General features: G+C 37.5%; 2 protein-coding genes across 7 annotated transcripts in view; one reads left to right on the plus strand and one right to left on the minus strand.

The window, feature by feature from the left end:
• LOC131684148 (cytochrome P450 4c3-like) overlaps positions 1 to 20,952 on the plus strand; it is a 147,200-nt gene that overhangs the window by 77,664 nt on the left and 48,584 nt on the right. The gene's annotated exons all lie outside the window — the stretch shown is intronic.
• On the minus strand, positions 91 to 20,801 carry LOC131684134 (uncharacterized). 2 transcript variants are annotated; one of them, XM_058966718.1, is made up of 7 exons: positions 20,029 to 20,801; positions 19,793 to 19,975; positions 19,414 to 19,544; positions 17,134 to 17,760; positions 16,117 to 16,458; positions 14,610 to 14,769; positions 91 to 3,113 (listed from the first exon to the last, which is right to left on the minus strand). In XM_058966718.1, exons 1-7 carry the CDS (start codon positions 20,105 to 20,107, stop codon positions 2,653 to 2,655), a joined length of 1,983 nt encoding a protein of 660 aa, XP_058822701.1. In that variant the 5' UTR covers positions 20,108 to 20,801; the 3' UTR covers positions 91 to 2,652. The 2 variants fall into 2 exon arrangements, with proteins under 2 accessions (XP_058822701.1, XP_058822709.1); XM_058966726.1 differs by having other exon boundaries at positions 20,025 to 20,104.

A 20,952-nucleotide genomic window follows, 5' to 3' on the forward strand; every position in this document is an offset into this window, starting at 1 on the left:
CAACAAATCAACAGAAAATCTATAATTTATGATTATTATGCAACAAAACTGCCTATACAATGCCAAAAACAAAACCTTGTATGAGAAATATTTGATTTTAACATTTTTTCTATATTTATATAACTTAATTATGTACTATCCGCGTTTTACAAGTATGTGGTACTAAAATCTACCTTTTTCCTAAAATAGTAGCTCCCATTTAAATGCTGCAATTTTGTGGGAGGTCCATCAAATCTGTGAATGCTAATAATTTTATAATCGTCTGTTTTAGTCACAGCCTCGTAAGCTAATAAGTGTTCGGAAAATCTACCTACCTTCCATATTTCGCATACTACAAACACTTCAGTATTTACATTAAGAAAGCTTCTAATCTGATATAAATGTATGGTAAGTATTTCAGTGATTGTAAGGAAGGAGTTTTTTTGGTATAAGGTACCTCTATAATTGATCCATTCAGATTCAAGAATACTGGCATTAATAGGAAATGGATACGGAATTGGTAACTTTTTAAAGTATATTTGATCTTCGAGATTGAAAAGTTTGAAATTTCCTTCGAGATCTGCGCAGAAAAATAATTTGTTGTAAAGGTTATGAGAAAAATCTAAACTGGCTTTTAATCCTAGAGTGTAACATATATTTTTTCGTGAAGTTATTACGTGTGAATATTCTTTGAACTGCTTATGTTTTGCCTCGAATCTGAAACACATCATTTTACATAATGGACCGCTTTGTTCTATGACTGTTCCGTAGTGTAATGTAAAATGATGCTTAGGCTTGAGTTTCTGTTGGAAATTGGATACAAATAACCGATTGTTTTCTGAGGCTAAATATTTAATCTCGTTTATATCATTCGAATTGAACGAAGGGCTCAGGATTTTATCAGTTAATCTAACGAGTGTTTTACAATAATTCCATATAGCATCATTTTCAGGAAAATAACTACCAAATATTAGTGTAAAATAATGTGTAAAACATTTCAATTCGCTCGCAGTTGCCTTAATACAAACTGATTTGCGTTTTTCGTGACTTAAATATACTTCCGTAACATCTGGCATTCTGCTCAAACATGGATCTTGTATATATCTTGCAAAATCAGATTTGACAGTGTTCAATTGTTTCAAAGTGATCCATTGCATCTGGTAAACACAGTGATTCAAGACATTAGTTATTCCATAGCTAGCAATGCCTCCACTAAAAACATCATGCATAGCATCGACGGATACGTTCTTGACAACGTGAAACGATGGAAGTTTATTAAAAACAGAATCATTTTTTATACCAGTTTGAGATGGATCCCTCAACTTTACATCTTCATTATAATTTTCAATGTTCCTCGCGTAGCTTACATGTTCTTCGTAATCATATTGCATTGAGTCTTTGGATCTTTTGCAAAAGCGACAATAGTAGTTAGAATTGAAGCATTGGAATTGCAAAGTCGTGTGTACACCCAAGTTATCACCTTGGAACATAGAAAGTACAAATCGAACTTTTGTCACTTTTCCGTTGATATTAAAAAGCATAACGTGTTCTTCTAATTCTTTAAATCTGTCGACCAAGTATTGAAAAAGCAAGTTCAACCCAACTTCTTTAACGGTATTTTTTCTTACTAATGCTGCTACGAAAATATTACAAAGTTTGGAAGCATACATATCTGGCAAGCATGGAAAAGAGTAATATATACCTAATATGGCATGTCTTTTGTTGTGAGAGCTCTGTGTGTCATTTATCTCGAACTCATCTGCATACATAGTTATTGGAATAACAAGATCATTACTGTACTTTTGCTTCATTTCGTTGTATAACTTGCCGCTTATAAAACTGTTTGTGGAATGAGAATTTTCCAAAATCTTGAGATGATCGATTACTTGAATTAAAATATCATTTTCAAAAAAATTTCTGATTTGAAATTCGATTGGCATCATTACCAGATAGTTTTTCCCATTATCTATATTTGAATCGAAACATTTGTTTACTAATATTTGGTTTTGCTCTACTGTTATAACGGAAGGTTGGCGGAAAATATTAATCTTTTCAATATATTTAAAAAATTTGTAGTCCGTATTGATAAAATCAAACGTAGTTTTCAGCCTGTTTAAATAACGTTTAAAATCAAATGAAACCTGCGGGTCGGACACTTTTATGGGTAACTGTTCGATCTTATATGCTATGTTAGAATATAGTTCTGTCGTTAGCTGCTGTACTCTACCGACGTCCGCTCTTGTTAAATTAGGCCGGCTGTGTAGCTTCAACGTTAAATTTAAAGCATCCCGATCGACTTCCGATGTACATATTTTTACCGATTTTGTCATATCATCTATACGCAAATAATTGCTCGAATCTAGTCGTGCGACTTTTACTCTTCCCTCATTTTCGTCTATTTCTTTTTCAGGCGAATATCTCGTGTCATGTTCATCGTTGGTTATTTTTGACTCAGTAGTAGTGTAATTTGTAGAATGCTGTTTCAAATGTCTTTTATATATATAAAACTTGGAAAGTACTTGGTGGCAGGATGGAAATGTGCATGGAAATCTAAAATCTTGAGGTGGGTTATGTATATGTTGTAAATGGTTTAGGTAATTAGCAACGTCAAGAAACGATTGGTTGCAGCCCTTAACAAAACAGTAAAACGTGCTCATTCTAGAGTTTTACAATTCAATTCTCGCCTTGCTCATTGATAGTTCGTTGTAACCGAATTATTGAAGCATATTCAGCTTCACCAGGTATTTCGTAATACGTCGAGCGGAGAAATTGCCAAACCATTCGGGAAATTTTTGAATGCCTCAGTCCAAAAATTGTAACAAATTTGACTAGCAAGTCCACAGCTCTCAACGCAGAATCCAAAGAATATACCACGGATTTATAATGCAACTCGAACGATCCAGATAGAGATTTGTGATTTTCTCCTCGGAAAATTAATTTCGGGATTATAGTGAATCCTAAATTTTCGTACATTCCATAAAAACTAGCCAATTTCGAGGCGGCTTCATCATCAGTAGTAGCGAAAATGATTATCTCCTCCTGTGCTACGAGGATCGAAGGTTTGTAATGGAGAGTCACTTTAGTTGGTTTTAGTACGTTGTTCAGTAGAATCAGAATAATCGTAATTTCAGCATCTGTAAAACAAAAAAAAATTCTTATCATGGCAATCAAAGAGTGATAACGATCCCTACACGGTGTCGGGCCAGTAGACCGAAAGCCGTTAGGCCGAACGCTATCGGGCTGAATGGGTCATAAAGCCGAATGTCATTAGGCCAAACGGGTCATTAGGCCGAACGGGTCATTAGACCGAACGGGTCATTAGGCTGAATGGATCATTAGGCCGGATGGGTCATTAGGCTGAACGGATTATTGGGCCGAACGGGTCATTAGGCCGAACGGGTCATTAGGTCGAACGGGTCATAAGGCTGAAAGGGTCATTAGGCCGAGCGCCATTCGTTCGAATGGGTCATTAGATCGAACGAGTCATTAGGTCGAACGGGTGACTAGGTCGAACGTGTCATAAGGCAAACGAGTCATTAGACCCAATGAATCATTAGACCGAACGGGTCATTAGGCCGAGCGCTATTCGGTCGAATGGGTCATCAGATCGAACGGGTCATTAGATCGAACGGGTCATTAGACCGAACGGGTCATTACGCCGAACGGGTCATTAGGCTGAACTGATCATTAGGCCGAACGGGTCATTAGGCCGAGCGCCATTCGGTCGAATGGGTCATTAGATCAAACGGGTCACTAGGTCGAACGGGTCATAAGACAGAACGGTTCATTAGGCCGAGCGCCATTCGGTCAAATGGGTCATTAGATCGAACGGGTCATTAGATCGAACGGGTCATAAGACAGAACGAGTCATTAGGCCGAGCGCCATTCGGTCGAATGAGTCATTAGGCTGAACGGATGATTAGGCCGAACGGGTCTTTAGGCCGAACGGGTCATTAGGCCAAACGGGCCATTAGGTCAAACGGGTCACTAGGTCGAACGGGTCATAAGGCCGAACCGGACATTGGACCGAACGCCATTCGGCCGAATGGGTCATTAAGCCGAACGGGTCATTAGGCCGGACGCGTTATTAGGTCGATCGGGTCTTTAGGCCGAATGGGTCATTAAGACAAACGCCATTCGGCCGAACGGGTCATTAGGCGGAACGGGTCATTAGACCGAACGGGTCATTAGGCCGAACGGGTCATTAGGTCAAACGGGTCATTAGGTCGAACGGTTCACTAGGTCGAACGGGTCATAAGGCCAAACGGGACATTAGGCCGAACGCCATTCGGCCGAATGGGTCATTAAACCGAACGGGTCATTAGGCCGGACGGGTCATTAGGCCGATCGGGTCTTTAGGCCGAATGGGTCATTAAGACAAACGCCGAACGGGTCATTAGGCTGAAAGGTTCATTAGGCTGAACGGGTCATTAGGCCGAACGGATCATTAGACCGAACAGGCGATTAGGCCGAATGGGTCATTAGACCGTATGTACTATTGGGCTGAAGGCCATTATATTAAAAGCATCGTTAGCTAGTTAGTCTCCGCAGCGCTGTCTTCCATCTTTTTGGTCTGTATATTCCAATGTAGTAACTTTCCTCCCAAGAACAACAAACCGGTTCAAATCGTGACATAGCCGGTTGTCTATACTGGTTGGAGTAAGACATGTGGAATCATAGAGGATAGTTGACCAAGTTCGTTTGGAATAAAAAAAATGGTGGTGCGTGGGCGAAAGTGTCCTTGTTTGAAAAAGAGCCGCACAGAGGATCAAATGCGCTCAGAAGAATGAACGACTCCGCAAAGTCGTTAACAATTTTAGAGAGCAACAAGCATAGAATTGTGGGTAAATCGATTTTCTTGTACGCGGCTCACTTGGGTTCGATTCGCAACCCAGCACATACACTGAAAAAAATCCAAACATTAATTCTATTTGCTTCAAACCGCTTAAAATTCATATGAAAAAGAAATGCTATTGTTATCACACGCACACATACCTTCTATTAGAGGTGTGCGCCACGCCGCCGATTTCAGGTAAAAATCAGCGGCGCGCCGGCGTCACGCCGATGTGCCAGCAAATAGTGTCTATCTATATGCCTCCGTTAATTGCAAAAATCTATGTGTAAAATCAATAGGCATAACGTTTACTTTTTTCTGAGTGTAGGGTTAGATTAAAAAAAAAAGATTTCTCTAACCTGAACAGAGGCGAATGACCCTGAGGTTAAAACATTTATAATCAAAATAAAAAGTAACAATTTTAATACCTATGTAATTAAGGATTATATTACTGCTATTGTAGCAAATTTATTCAACTGATTAATCATTCCCGAAATAAAATATAAATACCCACTAGTTATATTTACTAAGCTTACTGCAATCAGATGGAGCCCAATGTGGTTGTATAACTTTTAGCCAAAACATTCCCTAGAAAATATAATGTCGAAGAGTTTTCCCTAGAAAATACAATTAGCGCACAAAACCATAATAACTGCTTATAGTATCAATATCCGGAAATAATTCCTCACATGCACCGTTCACCAGAAAATGAACCCCAAAGTAATATTGCCCATGATTGATATTTTAAAATAAAAAAGCATAGGTAATAAAAGAAAATCAAAATAAAAAGCCAGATTGGTTTAATATAACCGCTAGCCACAACAAGCCATGTTCTTACACTGTTCTAGAGCATGGGCGAAGCTAGTGTGATGCGGCCACGCTCTAGAGACATGAAGCGATGTGGCGTAGCCGCATTAGGCGTCGCTGTTATTTATTTATTCCATTACGGCGGCAAATATGCAACGAGAAAGGTGTTGTAAATATTCCTAACATTATTAGTTTAGAAAAATCGTGAAAAATCACCCTTCATTGAACGTTTTCAATTTCAACCGATCTTCAAATTTATCATTTTCTTTGGTCCATGCAGCCTAATCTACCATTAGGCCTAATGACCCATTCGGCCTATTTGCCCATTCGGTCTAATGACCCGTTCTGCCTAATGGCAATCGGCCTAACGGCATTCGGGCGACCAACATTCGGCCTAATGACCCAACATCCTCTATATGAATACGAGTATTAAGTACAGATACTATATAACAGACTAGCGGAGAGAAAAACAGTAAAACTAGCAACCATGAATGTAAACTGGCATCACGGATGCTCTTATAAGCTTTGCATGGGCTTCCTCTTGTACTTCCCCTCTCAAAACCCTCATGCTCGTTTGGCTGCACTTTTTGACAGTCCGTTTGGCTGCAATTTTTGACACTTCGCTAGTCTGTGTATAAAGTGTTTGTAGTATTAAGTGTCATTTTTTTATTTCGATTATAGGTCATTCGCCTTTTCGGGTTAGAAAAATCCCTTGTGAAAAATTTCTAACCCTATGTGGGGGGTCGGGACTCGAACCCAGGTGCGCTGCGTACAAAGCTATCGATTTACCAACTACGCTATGCCCACCCCTTAAGTGTCATTGTTAAATAAAGACCATACTGAAATTGTATTGGAGCTCCGTATAATATTGTATTGTATTGTATTTTACTGTATTATTTTATATTGTATTACAGTGAACACCCGTTTTTATCAGCTCCTTGGTGAATTTTAGGCTGATAAAACCGTGACATTGATAAAATCAGGACGTACATCATAACAGTTTTTGCAACCGGCCGAGACGGTTGTGCCTCCAGGTGGAAGGTTTTGTTCTCGAGAGAGTGACGGAGTGCGAGACGCTGTATGCGTTTTTGTGGGAGAGAGAGAGACCAGTTTGTTAAGTGTGAGTCGACAGTTGATACGTCGGAGGCGTGGTCAACGACATCCTCGGTGTTTTGACAGCAAACCGCGGGTAGACGAAATTGCCTACCGCGGTGGCAGAAATCGACAGTGATCGTGCCTGTACACACAGAAAAATATATTGTATTGGTGTCGTCGGGCAATTCTAATCGACGAGAGGGGAAGCGTCACAGGTAGACTCATTTGCTCTATTCGTCTACCGCAGAAGTGGTACGACGAATAAGGAAAACAAGTGGCACCGAAAAGTGCCGCATCGACAGTGGGATTTTCGCAGCAAGCCACAGGTAGCCACATTCGTTTACCGCGGCGGTGGAAACGGAGAGAGCGCGCTTGTGGTGGTGATACCGACGAGCAGCTTAACCGGAGAGAGTTTTGAAGTGTTGCAGGTAGGCCTATTTCTCTACTGAAGAAGCAACGCGACGAAGAAGGACAGCAAGTTGCCGAAAATAGCCAACAAAATCGATACAGTAGAACCTTGCGGCAATTAAAACATAGTAACAAGGACAGCAAGTGTCACATTGTCAAACAACGGGCACCGAGTTTACAACGTAACACATGAGGTGTGTTCTACAGGTATAACAGGTATATTTTTCATTCCCTTTTGTGATAGTTTTTCTTGCTAGGTAAAATGGATGAAGAGATGGGAGAACGAGTAACAGACCCTCCCCCTAAACCTTATGCTGAAAATGTAAATCCGACTAGAATTAAAATTTACCCAGAGTCGTCAACGGGACCATGGATTGTATTTATTAGGCGTAAAGTAAAGGCGCTAAATATTATTCAAATTTCTAAAGATTTGACTTCGCGATTCTCGGATGTAAAAGAGATCGTCAAAGTCAATAAAGATAAAATACGCATTGTCGTTGGTAGTCTCAAACAAGCCAATGCAATTGCTTCTTGCGAGCTTTTTACGCGTGAGTATAGAGCGTATATTCCTTCAAAGGAAATTGAAATCGATGGGGTCATCACAGAATCGAGTTTGACTGTTGATGACATAATTAAGCATGGGGTTGGTCGTTTCAAAGACACCATACTTAAAGACGTAAAAATACTTGAATGCAAGCAATTGCATTCAGTATCACACGAAGGAGATAAAAAAGTTTATCGACTGTCTGACTCATTTCGAGTGACTTTCGCTGGTTCTGCGCTGCCCAACTATGTCATTATCGATAAGATTCGTCTCCCTGTTCGCCTTTTTATTCCTCGTGTAATGAATTGCCTTAATTGCAAACAGCTTGGCCACACAGCCACTTACTGTTCCAATAAGGCACGGTGTGGCAAATGTGGGGGTTCTCATCAAGAGGATATATGCAATGAAAATTCAGAAAAATGTTTAATGTGCGGAGAAAACTCACATGAGCTCCCTGCATGCCCCATTTATAAATTGCGTGAGGATAAAATTAAACGATCCTTGAAGGAGAGGTCTAAGCGCTCCTATGCAGAAATGTTGAAAAATGCTACCCCTAAACCCATCTTCTTGGAAAACACTTACACATCTCTATTTTCGGAACAGTCTGACTCTGACGGAGCGTGCGAAGGTACATCATTTGTTTTACCCGGAAATTCCAGAAAAAGAAAACAGTCTTCTTTTCCCAAGCTGCCAAGACTTAAAATTTCTCCACCAATAGATAAACTGCGCCCAAAACCGAAAAATTCCGATTCAAAACCGAAATCAATTCCGCCCGGTTTTGGGAACGTACAATCCAAACAGAACACCATTACTGGAAATAATAAAATTTCGACTTCCTCTGAGCCTCAGCCGGGGGTAGGATTATTGAAATTTTCTGAAATTGTTGATTGGATTTTTAAAGCATTCAATATTTCTGAACCACTAAAGAGTATACTTTCAGCTTTCCTCCCAACAATTAGAACATTTTTAGAGCAGCTGATTGCTCAATGGCCCATCCTTGCAGCGATTGTATCTTTCAATGGGTAATTCACCTCCTCCAATGAAAGATTCCATCACTGTTTTACAGTGGAATTGCAGAAGTATCATACCTAAAATTGATTCCTTAAAAATTTTACTGCATAATTTAAAATGCGATGCTTTTGCTCTATGTGAAACATGGCTTACCTCAAACATTAATTTCGCTTCTATATATATACCTCCCAAAGTTCAAATTGGACAACATCAAATTTTTGAGGTAGTGGAATCCATGGCTGCTCCGCGTCTGATACTGGGAGACTTCAACTCGCACGGAGTATTGTGGGGTTCCCTCTACAATGATAATCGATCCTCTTTGATATACAATGTTTGTGACGAATTTAATATGACAGTTTTAAATACTGGCGAAACAACCCGCATCCCCAGACCTCCTGCACGTCCAAGTGCATTAGATCTATCTCTGTGCTCGACATCACTTCGGTTAGATTGCACGTGGAAGGTTGTACCTGATCCTCACGGTAGCGATCATTTGCCAATCGTTGTTTCAATTAACAGTGAATTAGGCCTTACGAATTCAATCAATGTTCCTTATGACTTAACACGAAATATTGATTGGAAAACATACGAAACATTAATTTCCACTTCTCTTGCTTCGACAGAAGAGCTACCCCCTACCGAAGAATATGAATTCTTAGCGGGTTTAATTATTGAAGCAGCAGAACAAGCCCAAACGAAATGCAATCCTGGAATGACAATAAATAGACGGCCCCCTAATCCTTGGTGGGACAAAGAGTGCTCTGATGCATATGAAGCTAAACAAGTTGCCTACAAAGAAATTATGAAACAGAAAGGGGGTATACGTGAGAACTTTGAAAATTATTTCATTTTGCAAAACAAATTTGACAGTATACGTCGTGCCAAAAAATCTAGTTATTGGAGACACTTCGTTAATGGCTTGTCAAGAGAAACATCAATGAGTACTCTTTGGAACACAGCCAGAAGAATGAGGAATCGAAACGTGACTAATGAAAGCGAAGATTTTTCGAATCGTTGGATATTTAATTTTGCCAAGAAAATTTGTCCCGATTCTGCTCCTGCGCAGAAAATCACTCGCGATGCTCCCACAAGTAACGATTTCATAGATTCGCCTTTGACAATGATGGAATTCTCAATTGCACTCCTCTCATGCAACAATAATGCTCCGGGACTAGACAGAATTAAATTCAACTTGGTGAAGAATCTGCCTGACCTAGCAAAAAGACGCTTGTTGAATTTATTCAATAAGCTTCTTGAGCAGAACATTGTCCCGCACGACTGGAGACAAGTGAGAGTTATCGCTATTCCAAAATCGGGAAAACCAGCCTCCGATCATAACTCGTATCGACCGATTGCAATGCTATCCTGCATCAGGAAATTGTTGGAAAAAATTATCCTACGACGTCTCGACAATTGGGTTGAGGCGAACGGCTTGCTATCAGATACCCAGTTTGGTTTTCGGAGGGGAAAGGGAACGAATGATTGTCTGGCGCTACTTTCGTCAGAAATCCAACTCGCTTACGCAAAAAAAGAACAAATGGCGTCTGTGTTCTTAGACATAAAAGGAGCATTCGACTCAGTCTCCATTGATGTTCTCTCGGAGAAGCTACATCAATGTGGTCTTTCACCGATATTAAATAATTATTTATACAATTTATTTTCAGAAAAGCACATGCATTTTTCATATGGCGATTTGGCGACATTCAGAATAAGTTACATGGGCCTCCCACAAGGCTCTTGTCTAAGCCCCCTTCTCTATAATTTTTACGTGAATGACATTGATAATTGTATTGTCAGCCCATGCACTTTAAGACAACTTGCAGATGATGGGGTGGTTTCTGCCACAGGACCAAAAGCTATAAATTTACAACAACCATTGCAAGATAGCTTGGATAATTTATCAATTTGGGCTTTAAAGCTGGGCATCGATTTCTCTACGGAGAAAACAGAGTTGGTCGTTTTCTCAAGGAAGCGTGATCCAGCTCAACTTCAGCTTCAGTTGGTTGGTAGAACGATAGCCCAAGTCCTGACTTTTAAATACCTTGGAATTTGGTTCGATTCTAAAGGCACATGGGGAGGCCACATTAGGTATCTAATAACGAAATGCCAACAAAGGATAAATTTTCTGCGAACAATAACTGGATCATGGTGGGGTTCTCATCCAAGTGACATGATAAGATTGTATCAAACAACAATACTTTCAGTAATGGAATATGGGTGCATCTGTTTCCGTTCAGCTGCGAACACTCACATTATTAAACTGGAACGGATACAGTATCGCTGTTTACGAATTGCCTTAGGTTGCATGCAGTCGACCCATACAATGAGTCTTGAAGTACTAGCGGGAGTTCTTCCTTTAAAAGACCGATTCTGGGATCTCTCTTCTCGTTTACTTATTCGATGTGAGGTTATGAACCCACTGGTAATTGAAAATTTTGAAAGACTTGTCGAGTTTCAACCCCAAACCAGATTCATGACAGTGTATTTCAATCACATGTCACAAGAAATAACGCCTGCTAGGTATGTTCCCACATACGTCAATATACTAGATATTCCTGAATCCACTTTATTCTTTGACACGTCCATGCAAGCAGAGATTCGTGGAATTCCGGATCATCTACGCTCGCGGGAGATCCCTAAGATATTCACAAGTAAATATCAACACATAGACTGCCTTAAAATGTTTTACACTGATGGGTCACGAATCAGTGAGGCCACTGGTTTCGGTATTTTCAACAATAATTTTTCAATTTCTCTCAAACTTGCAGAACCCGCCTCTGTTTATATAGCGGAACTAGCAGCAGTTCACTATAGTTTTCAAATAATTAATACTTTACCCCCGAACCATTACTTTATCCTCACTGATAGTCTCAGCACAATTGCAGCTCTACGCTCAAAGAGGATTGATAACCACGATTCATTCTTTTTGGGGAAGATACGAGAATCTCTGAGTAACCTGACAAGAAAATGTTATAAATTTACCCTAGTGTGGCTCCCCGCCCATTGCTCTATTGCGGGCAATGAGAAAGCTGATAATTTAGCCAAGATTGGTGCACTAGATGGTGAAATATATGAAAGACCCATCGCTTACAATGAATTTTATAGCGCTTCTCGACAGAGGACACTTGCTAGTTGGCAAACATCTTGGAACAATGGAGATATGGGACGATGGCTACACTCAATTATCCCTAAAGTATCAACGAAGGCATGGTTCAAAGGATTGGATGTAAGTCGAGACTTCATCCGTGTGATGTCTAGGCTCATGTCCAATCATTATACTTTAGATGCGCATCTCCGTCGTATTGGGCTCGCTGAGGGTAATCATTGTGCTTGTGGAGAAGGTTACCATGACATTGAGCATGTTGTTTGGTCCTGCACTGAATATCGTGAAGCCAGATCACAATTAGTAGATTCTTTACAAGTCCGAGGAAGACCAATCCATGTTCCTGTTAGGGACATCCTGGCGTATCGCGATCCTCTATACATGGAACTTATCTATCATTTTCTAAAAACAGCGTCTGTCAAAATTTAATTAAATTCATCCCCTCATACTCTCATCCAAGGCTAATCATTCACCAATTAAAGTGTCCTAGAATATTTAGTTTTTAAATTTAGACAATAACAGAAAAAAAGTAAATAAATACACCCGAAAATACTAGATCATTATGAAATACAACAATGTAAGGAAAAAAGCAAACAATAAAGTGATTTCAGTGTTAGTTTTAGACAAAGTACTGGTATAGTTAAAATTAGTCTTAACGATTTTTGTAACGTGCTATGTAAAATAAGAAACTGGCGTAAAAAGCTTTTGCAAATGCCGTGTCAAATAAACGTATGGAAAAAAAAAAAAAAAAAATCAGGACGTACATTTTTCTTTATTTTTAAGAAACCGAAGCTCTTAAAATATTCTTCTTTAGTCCCTAGATATAGCCTCATAGTCTTTCCTGATTATTTAGCTTAAACTTCCCTTAAGGGGGTCTGACAGTGCAAAATTAAAAAAAAATTTTTTTTGCATATTTCGGATCTCTAAGAAAAATATGCTCAAGAAAGGATTTACCCGAATTCAAATTGGTTCGTCTGCTATAACCCATCAAACTACCAACTATCAATTTTCATATGAAGCTGATAATTCGGGTCTTCACTGTATATTATATTATATTATATTATATTATATTATATTATATTATATTATATTATATTATATTATATTATATTATATTATATTATATTATATTATATTATATTATATTATATTATATTATATTATATTATATTATATTATATTATATTATATTATATTATATTATATTATATTATATTATATTATATTATATTATATTATATTATATTATATTATATTATATTATATTATATTATATTATATTATATTATATTATATTATATTATATTATATTATATTATATTATATTATATTATATTATATTATATTATATTATGTTATATTACATTGCATTACATTATATTATATTATGCTGTATTATACTATGTGAGGACGGTGCATCAGGGTATCATTGAAGTAACAAATGGACAAGGAAGTGAAAGGCATTCCAGAGTCAAGGCGGAAAAGTGTTTGTTGTCCGCGACAGATAAATTTATCTGCAACAGTTGTAAACAATTTGACGCGCTCTTCAAACAAACCATCCTGTGAATAGCTTGACAAGGATTGCGAAATTCGTTATTCAATCTATTGGATCATATTGCTGGTAGGAAACTTTTTGATTCTCGTGAATACTGAGTAGGTGTAATTGCCTACGGGTCCGCCACCCCCCTTTTGTACTCAGTTTGCAGCCCGCATGTGATAACATGGTAATGCAGGACAGTAATTAGCTAACTCTTAAGCGCAAGAGCTGCACTCCTCTCCCAAACCAATTCATACCAAGGACCTGTGAACGGGACTTACATAGCTCCCCACTTAAGTGCATTGATAAATGTACTTGTAAATGGGACCACATACATACCAACCAGCAATAACACCCAAATAAATATAAATGTACCATACAAGTCGAAGATCACAGGTCCAGTACCAAACTGCACCATATTGGGAAAGCGCCCATTTAAAAAATTTACGTGTTCCTGTCCGTAACTCTTTGAAGGCTTCATTTAATTAAAGATCGCACATAAATAAAAAATATGAAATATTAGCCATCACTATCATCAGCTATTATCTTACCCACACCAAGTAATGGCTATTTCCTCCGAATTTCAACTCCCCAGTTCCTTTTCGATCACATTAAAACTGTCCGAACAAATCTATGGTTTGTTAAATAGCATTTTAATCCAACCCCTCCAAGAGGAATATAGCCCAACACCCACTACTATAATATCAATGTGTTGTGATATTCGTTATTATTTAACAAGTAGGTATATAGAGTATGTCGATTGGCCTACTTCGTATTAGTTATACCACAATTAATATTAAAAGTAGGGGTATTTGGGAAGAAAATAACCAATATTTTTCAAGTAACGGATGCACTTCTATTCAAAACTATGATTAATCTCTTTAAAAAAAATGTATCAAAGCGATTTTGCGAGCGCTTCTTCGAAAATTACGGCATTCAATGAACATGTCCCTCATTTTTTTCATACAGTGCTAATGGCAAAAACTGCAATCGAAGCATGGGGGTGGAGTTTCAAAATTGTCAAAATTATGTAAAATTTGGCATCTGCGCTTACTTTGACATTTGTCACAGTTTTATAGGTGATAGAGGGCATTGGAAATTGTTTACCGTTCCATAGACCGTATAGCGATGGTTTTAAGTTCTTACTTTCTGATGGCATTTTAAAACGATTTACTTGGACGTCAGTTCTCAATGGTATATTAAGTATTTCTATTACTGTATGAGACCGAGAGTGTAGATACGCGACAAGATGTCCCATAAAATTTAAGGATTAAAATAATAACGAATATACCTTTACTGATATCCGGTGTTTGCAAGTACGCAAGCAACTCTTTGGAGTACTCATCGGTGTATGATCTGTTCAGAACTCGAATAATTTTTGGAATGGCGTTTTCTAATTTCTTAAGACCATCAGTGTTCCCTCCATGAAGCATATGAAAATCAATATCCACCTAGAAAAATACAAAAAAGAACGTTTCCTATTCAGACTATTGCATTAAAGTACTCGTGACTATGAATAGCAGCAGGTGCTTGCATACCAACAACCTTTCATTTCGAGATGCGGAATGTTATCCCCGTTTAGACTTTTTTCGGCTTTTGAAGTACTACAGATAAGAGATATTTAGGCTAGACCATTTATTTTAAAACCTTTGTAAACTTTCAAATTGATATACGTGAAAATCAGTGACTGACGACTGCCATCCACTCAACAATTTGTTACACAACTAGTCATCTTTATGACGTCGATCGCAGTGCTACCTACATCGTTTGCTAAACGTGTTTTAGGAAGGTCGCATATTCGAAATGCCAGGTGTAGATGCTAACACATATTTTTTTAAAGAGCTAAAACGTCTGTTATCTGTGATCCAGTGGCGTAGCCAAATTTGTTTTGGAGAGGAGGGGCGGTTTGATGAAAATCGTTGATTTTTAGAAAATGCTTAAATTTAATGTAGGTTTGATAAATTAGTGAAAGTTCAGAAACAAAATTAATCCAACATATGCGAAATCATCTACTTTGAAGGTTGAACAACCTCGAAGAAACTTTTCAACATAAAAAGCGTTTTAGATATAATGTTGGTGATAAAACCTCTTAGAAATATTATAGACAACTTTGTTGAAAATATGACCTTTTCAATAAATCGTTTTGTTGTAAGCTCCAGAGACTACCTTGAATAGAATGTGAATTTTATTGCTTGTACTCAGCAAAAGAGATTTATCAATTACAGTAATATCAGAATAACATGTTTAAAAGGTTTTCTCTCATATATAGTCTAATATATTTCGATAAAAATTTCATTTTCTGCTTTTCAAAATGTTATTGTTGTTGTTAATGACATTGAGTTTTAGTCTCAACTCTACGCATTCTCAAAAAAAAAAACATTTTAGCAAATATTGAAATATATGCAATTTTTCGATGAGCAAGTTTTTGTTTATAGGCAATCAACTTAATCATTCCCATTGCTTCCCATTCCAAACATTGTCCTTAATCCATATTTCGGAACATCTCTTCAAAAAAGAGCTCATGACAACAATGGGACCTTTGCTTAGAGATCAGTTATATGATCCAATTCACACAATTTTCCGGAAGTCTTCATGATGCCTAAAACAATAGGTTCTCAATGAAGTGACCAGACGATATACTTCCAAATTTATCATGATTGAATATTTAATTAAATTAGTCAGCTTTTTTTCAACACAATTAATTTTGGTTTGGGGGGTTTAACCCCCTGGCTACGCCACTGCTGAGTCACTGGTCCTACATATTAGATATAGACTTTGAGGACTTTCAAACTACCTACCAGTTGATATCCAAAGGCTTCTTTATAATGTGGATACTTTTGGAATAAATCAGCTTCATGTTTCGAGTTGCACAACAATGCCTTCCGTGTTCCAAATGTGTCTCGCCACTTCTGAAGGACAATATTCCACGGTTTTTTGTTGAGATATAGCCAGTTATTTGCGTCGGCTGTGTCTTGAGATTCAACGGATGCATCAGATTGAAGGCCTCTTACGCGCTTCGCGAGGAACTCATCCTCCGTTTTCTCTCGTTTACGCCTTTTTTGTTTAAGGTTTGTTATTTTGTTGTATAATTTTCCGCTAGGATTTTTCTTATCTCCTTTACGGGGCACAAAATAGTCCTCCTGCAGATATAGACATTTAGATATAAAATAGCTGTTGAAAATTTTCGATATTACACATTAGACTTTCGTTAAGTGAAGTTATTCTAGTTCAGTCATTACAGACGTTTCAATTTCGTTTTGATAAATTGATCAGACGCTCACTGCTTCACTTTAAAACTTGTCGACACCCCCAACTCAGGGAGCCCCCCCCCCCCCAACCAATTAGCAAATGCTGTTAATTTTTTGATTTTCAATTTCTAATAATCTAGCGTATCTAGCTTTATACGAGCCATAAAGGCATCCAACATTGCCCATAGCGAAATACGTTAACATAACTTGCAATAATTTCTTGTGCCACCGGATCAGTAAGTGGAAGTCATCATATATTAGGCCAATGCAAACCTTTGTTCAATCAAGGCCCCACCTTACTAATGGGGCCTTGCTGTCAACGTGGCATCAGAAACTATTTTTAAAAAATGCTATTAACGTATTACGAACCTAACTATGTACGCCATTATGACACTTCAAAAGCTGAATACTGTGTAGCACTATTCTTCAATCATTAGTCTATTCTAGACGAAGCAAAGATTTACACAAAAAACCCAACAGTCAAAAACGTGCGTCGAAATTAGCAATTTATTCTCGGCGCCATACAAAAGATTGTTGATCGATATAACAAATTTCACAGTCAAATACCTTCTTTTCGTGAATCAATAGGCAGATTATCGCCTCGGCATACACATTGAGAGAGTGTTCAGTTGTCACGCGACCCGCGTTCAAGTGATGTTCGGCTATAACAGCGCTTAGTTCATTTTGACTTGCTTCTGATAGTGGTGCAAGTTTCGCTCTTTGGAGAATCTTTTGTCCAGTTAGTGTACGGTCCAAAAGTGTTGTTAAATAATCTGGTGAAAATTCGAATTGAAAAGGGTCTTCATGACGCTTAAATGTTTGACCAGTACCCAACCCGCGCGGGTAGTGATTTTTCACCGCCGTACCAGTTATAACTCTGTTTGCGGAATCACTTGATATCGAAGTCCGATCCAAAGGTTGATCCTTGTCCAAGAAACACGCGTCAGAACCATCCAGTTCTTGAAGTATTTCAACAAAATTAGCAGTTGACGAGCGTTGTTCAGATTTTGTCTGGTCTGTTAGTTCGTTTTCCAACAAACGAATCGGTTTCAAATAATCGGCAATATTGCGATCAAGATCACTTTGGTTTTTGTTGGTGCTACCGCTCAAGCCTTCCGTTTTTTCACCTTCAACTTCGGTTTTATCACTACGCTCGATGATTACAATGCCCTCGAAATCTATCAAGTCCAAATTCTACAATGAGAGAAAACAAATATTTGATTCAATTATGTATTATACCCGTTTTAAATAATTTAGAAATATATGCTTGGTTTATAGAGAATAATTATACTTTTCTTTGCTACTAAAAAACTAAAATATGCAGAATTTTGCATAGTTTTTGCTTCCGTCTCATTTATTCTGCTACGATTTTTCAAGCATTTTCCAGCATGTATGCAAAGATTGATAGATATATTGAATATGCTCAATGCATCAAATTTTCAGAAGAAATCAGGGGCAGAAGGAAAAATATTCTATCCATGCCTAAATTATGTTCTCCGTGTAGTGTGGGATCGTGAGCAAACAAGCAACGCCAAAGACTAACAAACAAACTATAGCAGACCCTACACGAAACATAGTCAATAAAAATATTGACAAACTGCTTCAATACGTCAATCCTATTTGATTTCTACATGATCGATATTTTCAAGATACCCTTAAGCGGCAATATTGGAAAACAATCAAATTTTGATCAATGTATTGATGGTGTAAGGTCATCTTGAAAATATTGATTCTGCAGAATTTGAATGGGATTGATGGATTGAAGCCGTCTTGTCAATATATTTATTGAAAATATTTCTGTCTCGTGTAGGGTCCGCTTTATACCATTAATATATTGTTTATTATTCGATTTATTGACAGTAATTCTGCTTATGAGGAAATTCCTTCAAAAGTGTCGTTCTGTTCATTTTGTCAGAACGCTAGCTCCATCCATTTAAACTCAGTCCCAAGCACTCATTTACAAGAGGGGCTTACCCCCATATATATACGTGGATCCATAATCGCATATGCGATGACAATCCCAACTAAAATATGCTAATCACCGTTACAACGGTTGAAGAATTGTTTACTAGTGTTATGTAAGTTAGTCTATGGTAACACAAGGCGGAAATTGTTTCAATAATATCGTTCCACTCATTTTGCCAGAACATTAGAGCCACTTTTTATACACAGTCTTAAAAAATCATTTGCATGTGCATCATACCTCATTTTCGGGAACAATTTTTGACAAGCTGATGATTAGGGCATATGAGCCAGTTGTCAAAATTATCATTTTAAGAAATTCTGAACTAGCAGTTCACGGCAGTCAACGAAAGAGAAAACTTCTCTCTGTTGGCCTTCAGCAGCTGTGAATGGTAACGATTCGTCCGGCCTTTCGCCTCGAGCTGTATTTTGACAATGAGGCTATACGCATTAATCATAAGTTTGCCGAGAATTTTCCGCTAGTAATCTATTCTCCGTATACTTGCGCATATCGGTGACGTCATCATATCATAGGCGAAAAGCCCTAATATATTTATAATGATAGTTAAAGCAAATACAAATAATAATAATTTGTATTTGGTTAAAGCTAGTGAATAATTTTTTTTTCGTTTGTCTATTACTTATAGCGTTTTCGTTTTTACCTGGTGCTACACCGGTGTAGTGCAAAAAAAGAGATAGACTGATTACACCCAAGTTTGAATGAGTGTAGTGCACGTCAAAAAACAAAGACGCTATTAGTCTGTGGTATTAGTATGACCACATATTAGATTATTGTAATATCACGAGCTTTAATCATCGTGATGCATTACGGAAAGTTTAGGATGTAGATTTAGAAAAGAATTCGCAAAATGATGTAGTTCTTACCTTGTCACTTCTCCATTTCATTAACCTTGTATATATTTCCTCAGCGTCCCAGTTATTGTCCGTGCAACCAAGCACCAGCTTAAGCTCGTCGAATGATATGGACTGTAAATCTTCAACGGTAAGGGAGTAATCTATAAAAAGCATTTGTTTTTGTTATGTGAAGGTAAACAGATAGTTCAATAAACATTATAAATAATAGATTTATTTCAGTACCCAATTTTTGCGGTGCACAATCATATCTAATTCCTTTTACTTTGGTTGGCTACCAGAAGAAAAAAGAGAATACATAAACGATTGTCTTCCAGTTTGCTATGGAGTATTTCGAGTACAGGAGCAAACCTATTGTTTTGAATACTTTTTTAACTAAATGAATACTTACCGCTCCAAATTTCCAGAAAAGAGTAGGGTAGCTCCAATTCGATGAGAACGGTTCTTACAAGCTCCTGGTTGCGCCACTCATACAGCCTTCTAAAGATTTTTTCTGCACAGTCAGTTGATTCTTCAACGGACGAAATGCGATCGAGAAGTTTTTCAGCGCACAGCGAAAAAACAGTCTCAATATCTGAAACAGAAAAAAATTCGATTATATTATATTACAATAAAACTTTTACTTACCTGGAAACACTTCAACTAAATTGTCCGGCACACCGATAGCTGCGAACGCTCGCTTTAGCTGCTGCACATTTGAAGCCATCTTCACTTTCTTTTCGCACGCTGCGTATAAACAGTTTACCGTTATTTGCCTTTGTTATAATAAGCCCCTATGCAAAATATACGGTAACGATCAAGATCATAACACCAAGGTGTGGACATTCAACTAGTAATAATGAAATCTATCGACTCAAAGTGCTATACACATAAATCACATGTTTATCGCAGCTATTGCAAAAATGTATAGTAGCGTACACATTTAAACTATATTGTCTACAATACATCACGTAACTGGTATCGTTTAACGCAAATTAGTCATATCTTTGAGAATATATATGTGTGTAGATGTGTGAAACATTTATTTACTGTAGTGGTTATCATGAACTCGCACAACCATCTTCGAAAAAAATTACACTTACTTTTCGTCTGATGAATAATGGCATTCAATATTCATTAATTTAAATTCTTTGTTAAAATAATGAATATATGTAATGTGTAAAAATACAGGCTGGTTATAATTTAAAGATACATCAGTACTACATGTGAAACTATTCAGGTTAACAAGGATGCTCCATATATTTTAAAGGATCGAGACATTCATTAAATATCATCGAACAAAAACAAGTCATTTATAAAGGATCACATAAAAAAGCTATGTGCGTTCAACATAAGTTATATTGGATGATTGGAATTAATTATTTGGTAGATATTTCCTTAAGATAGATTTGTAAAAACACATATGCCAAACGTTTACTTTTTTTTCAGTGTGTGAACACTTTACGATGGACGATTTCAGAATTTCGTTCACGGACATATTTCAAAAATATCCCTGTTTTGCTACGCATTTAGCAAAGTGTTCTTGATCTCTGAATATTTGAAGACTTTTGG

The sequence above is a fragment of the Topomyia yanbarensis genome, chromosome 1 (genome assembly GCF_030247195.1).
Source record: "Topomyia yanbarensis strain Yona2022 chromosome 1, ASM3024719v1, whole genome shotgun sequence".
Lineage (NCBI taxonomy): Eukaryota > Metazoa > Arthropoda > Insecta > Diptera > Culicidae > Topomyia > Topomyia yanbarensis.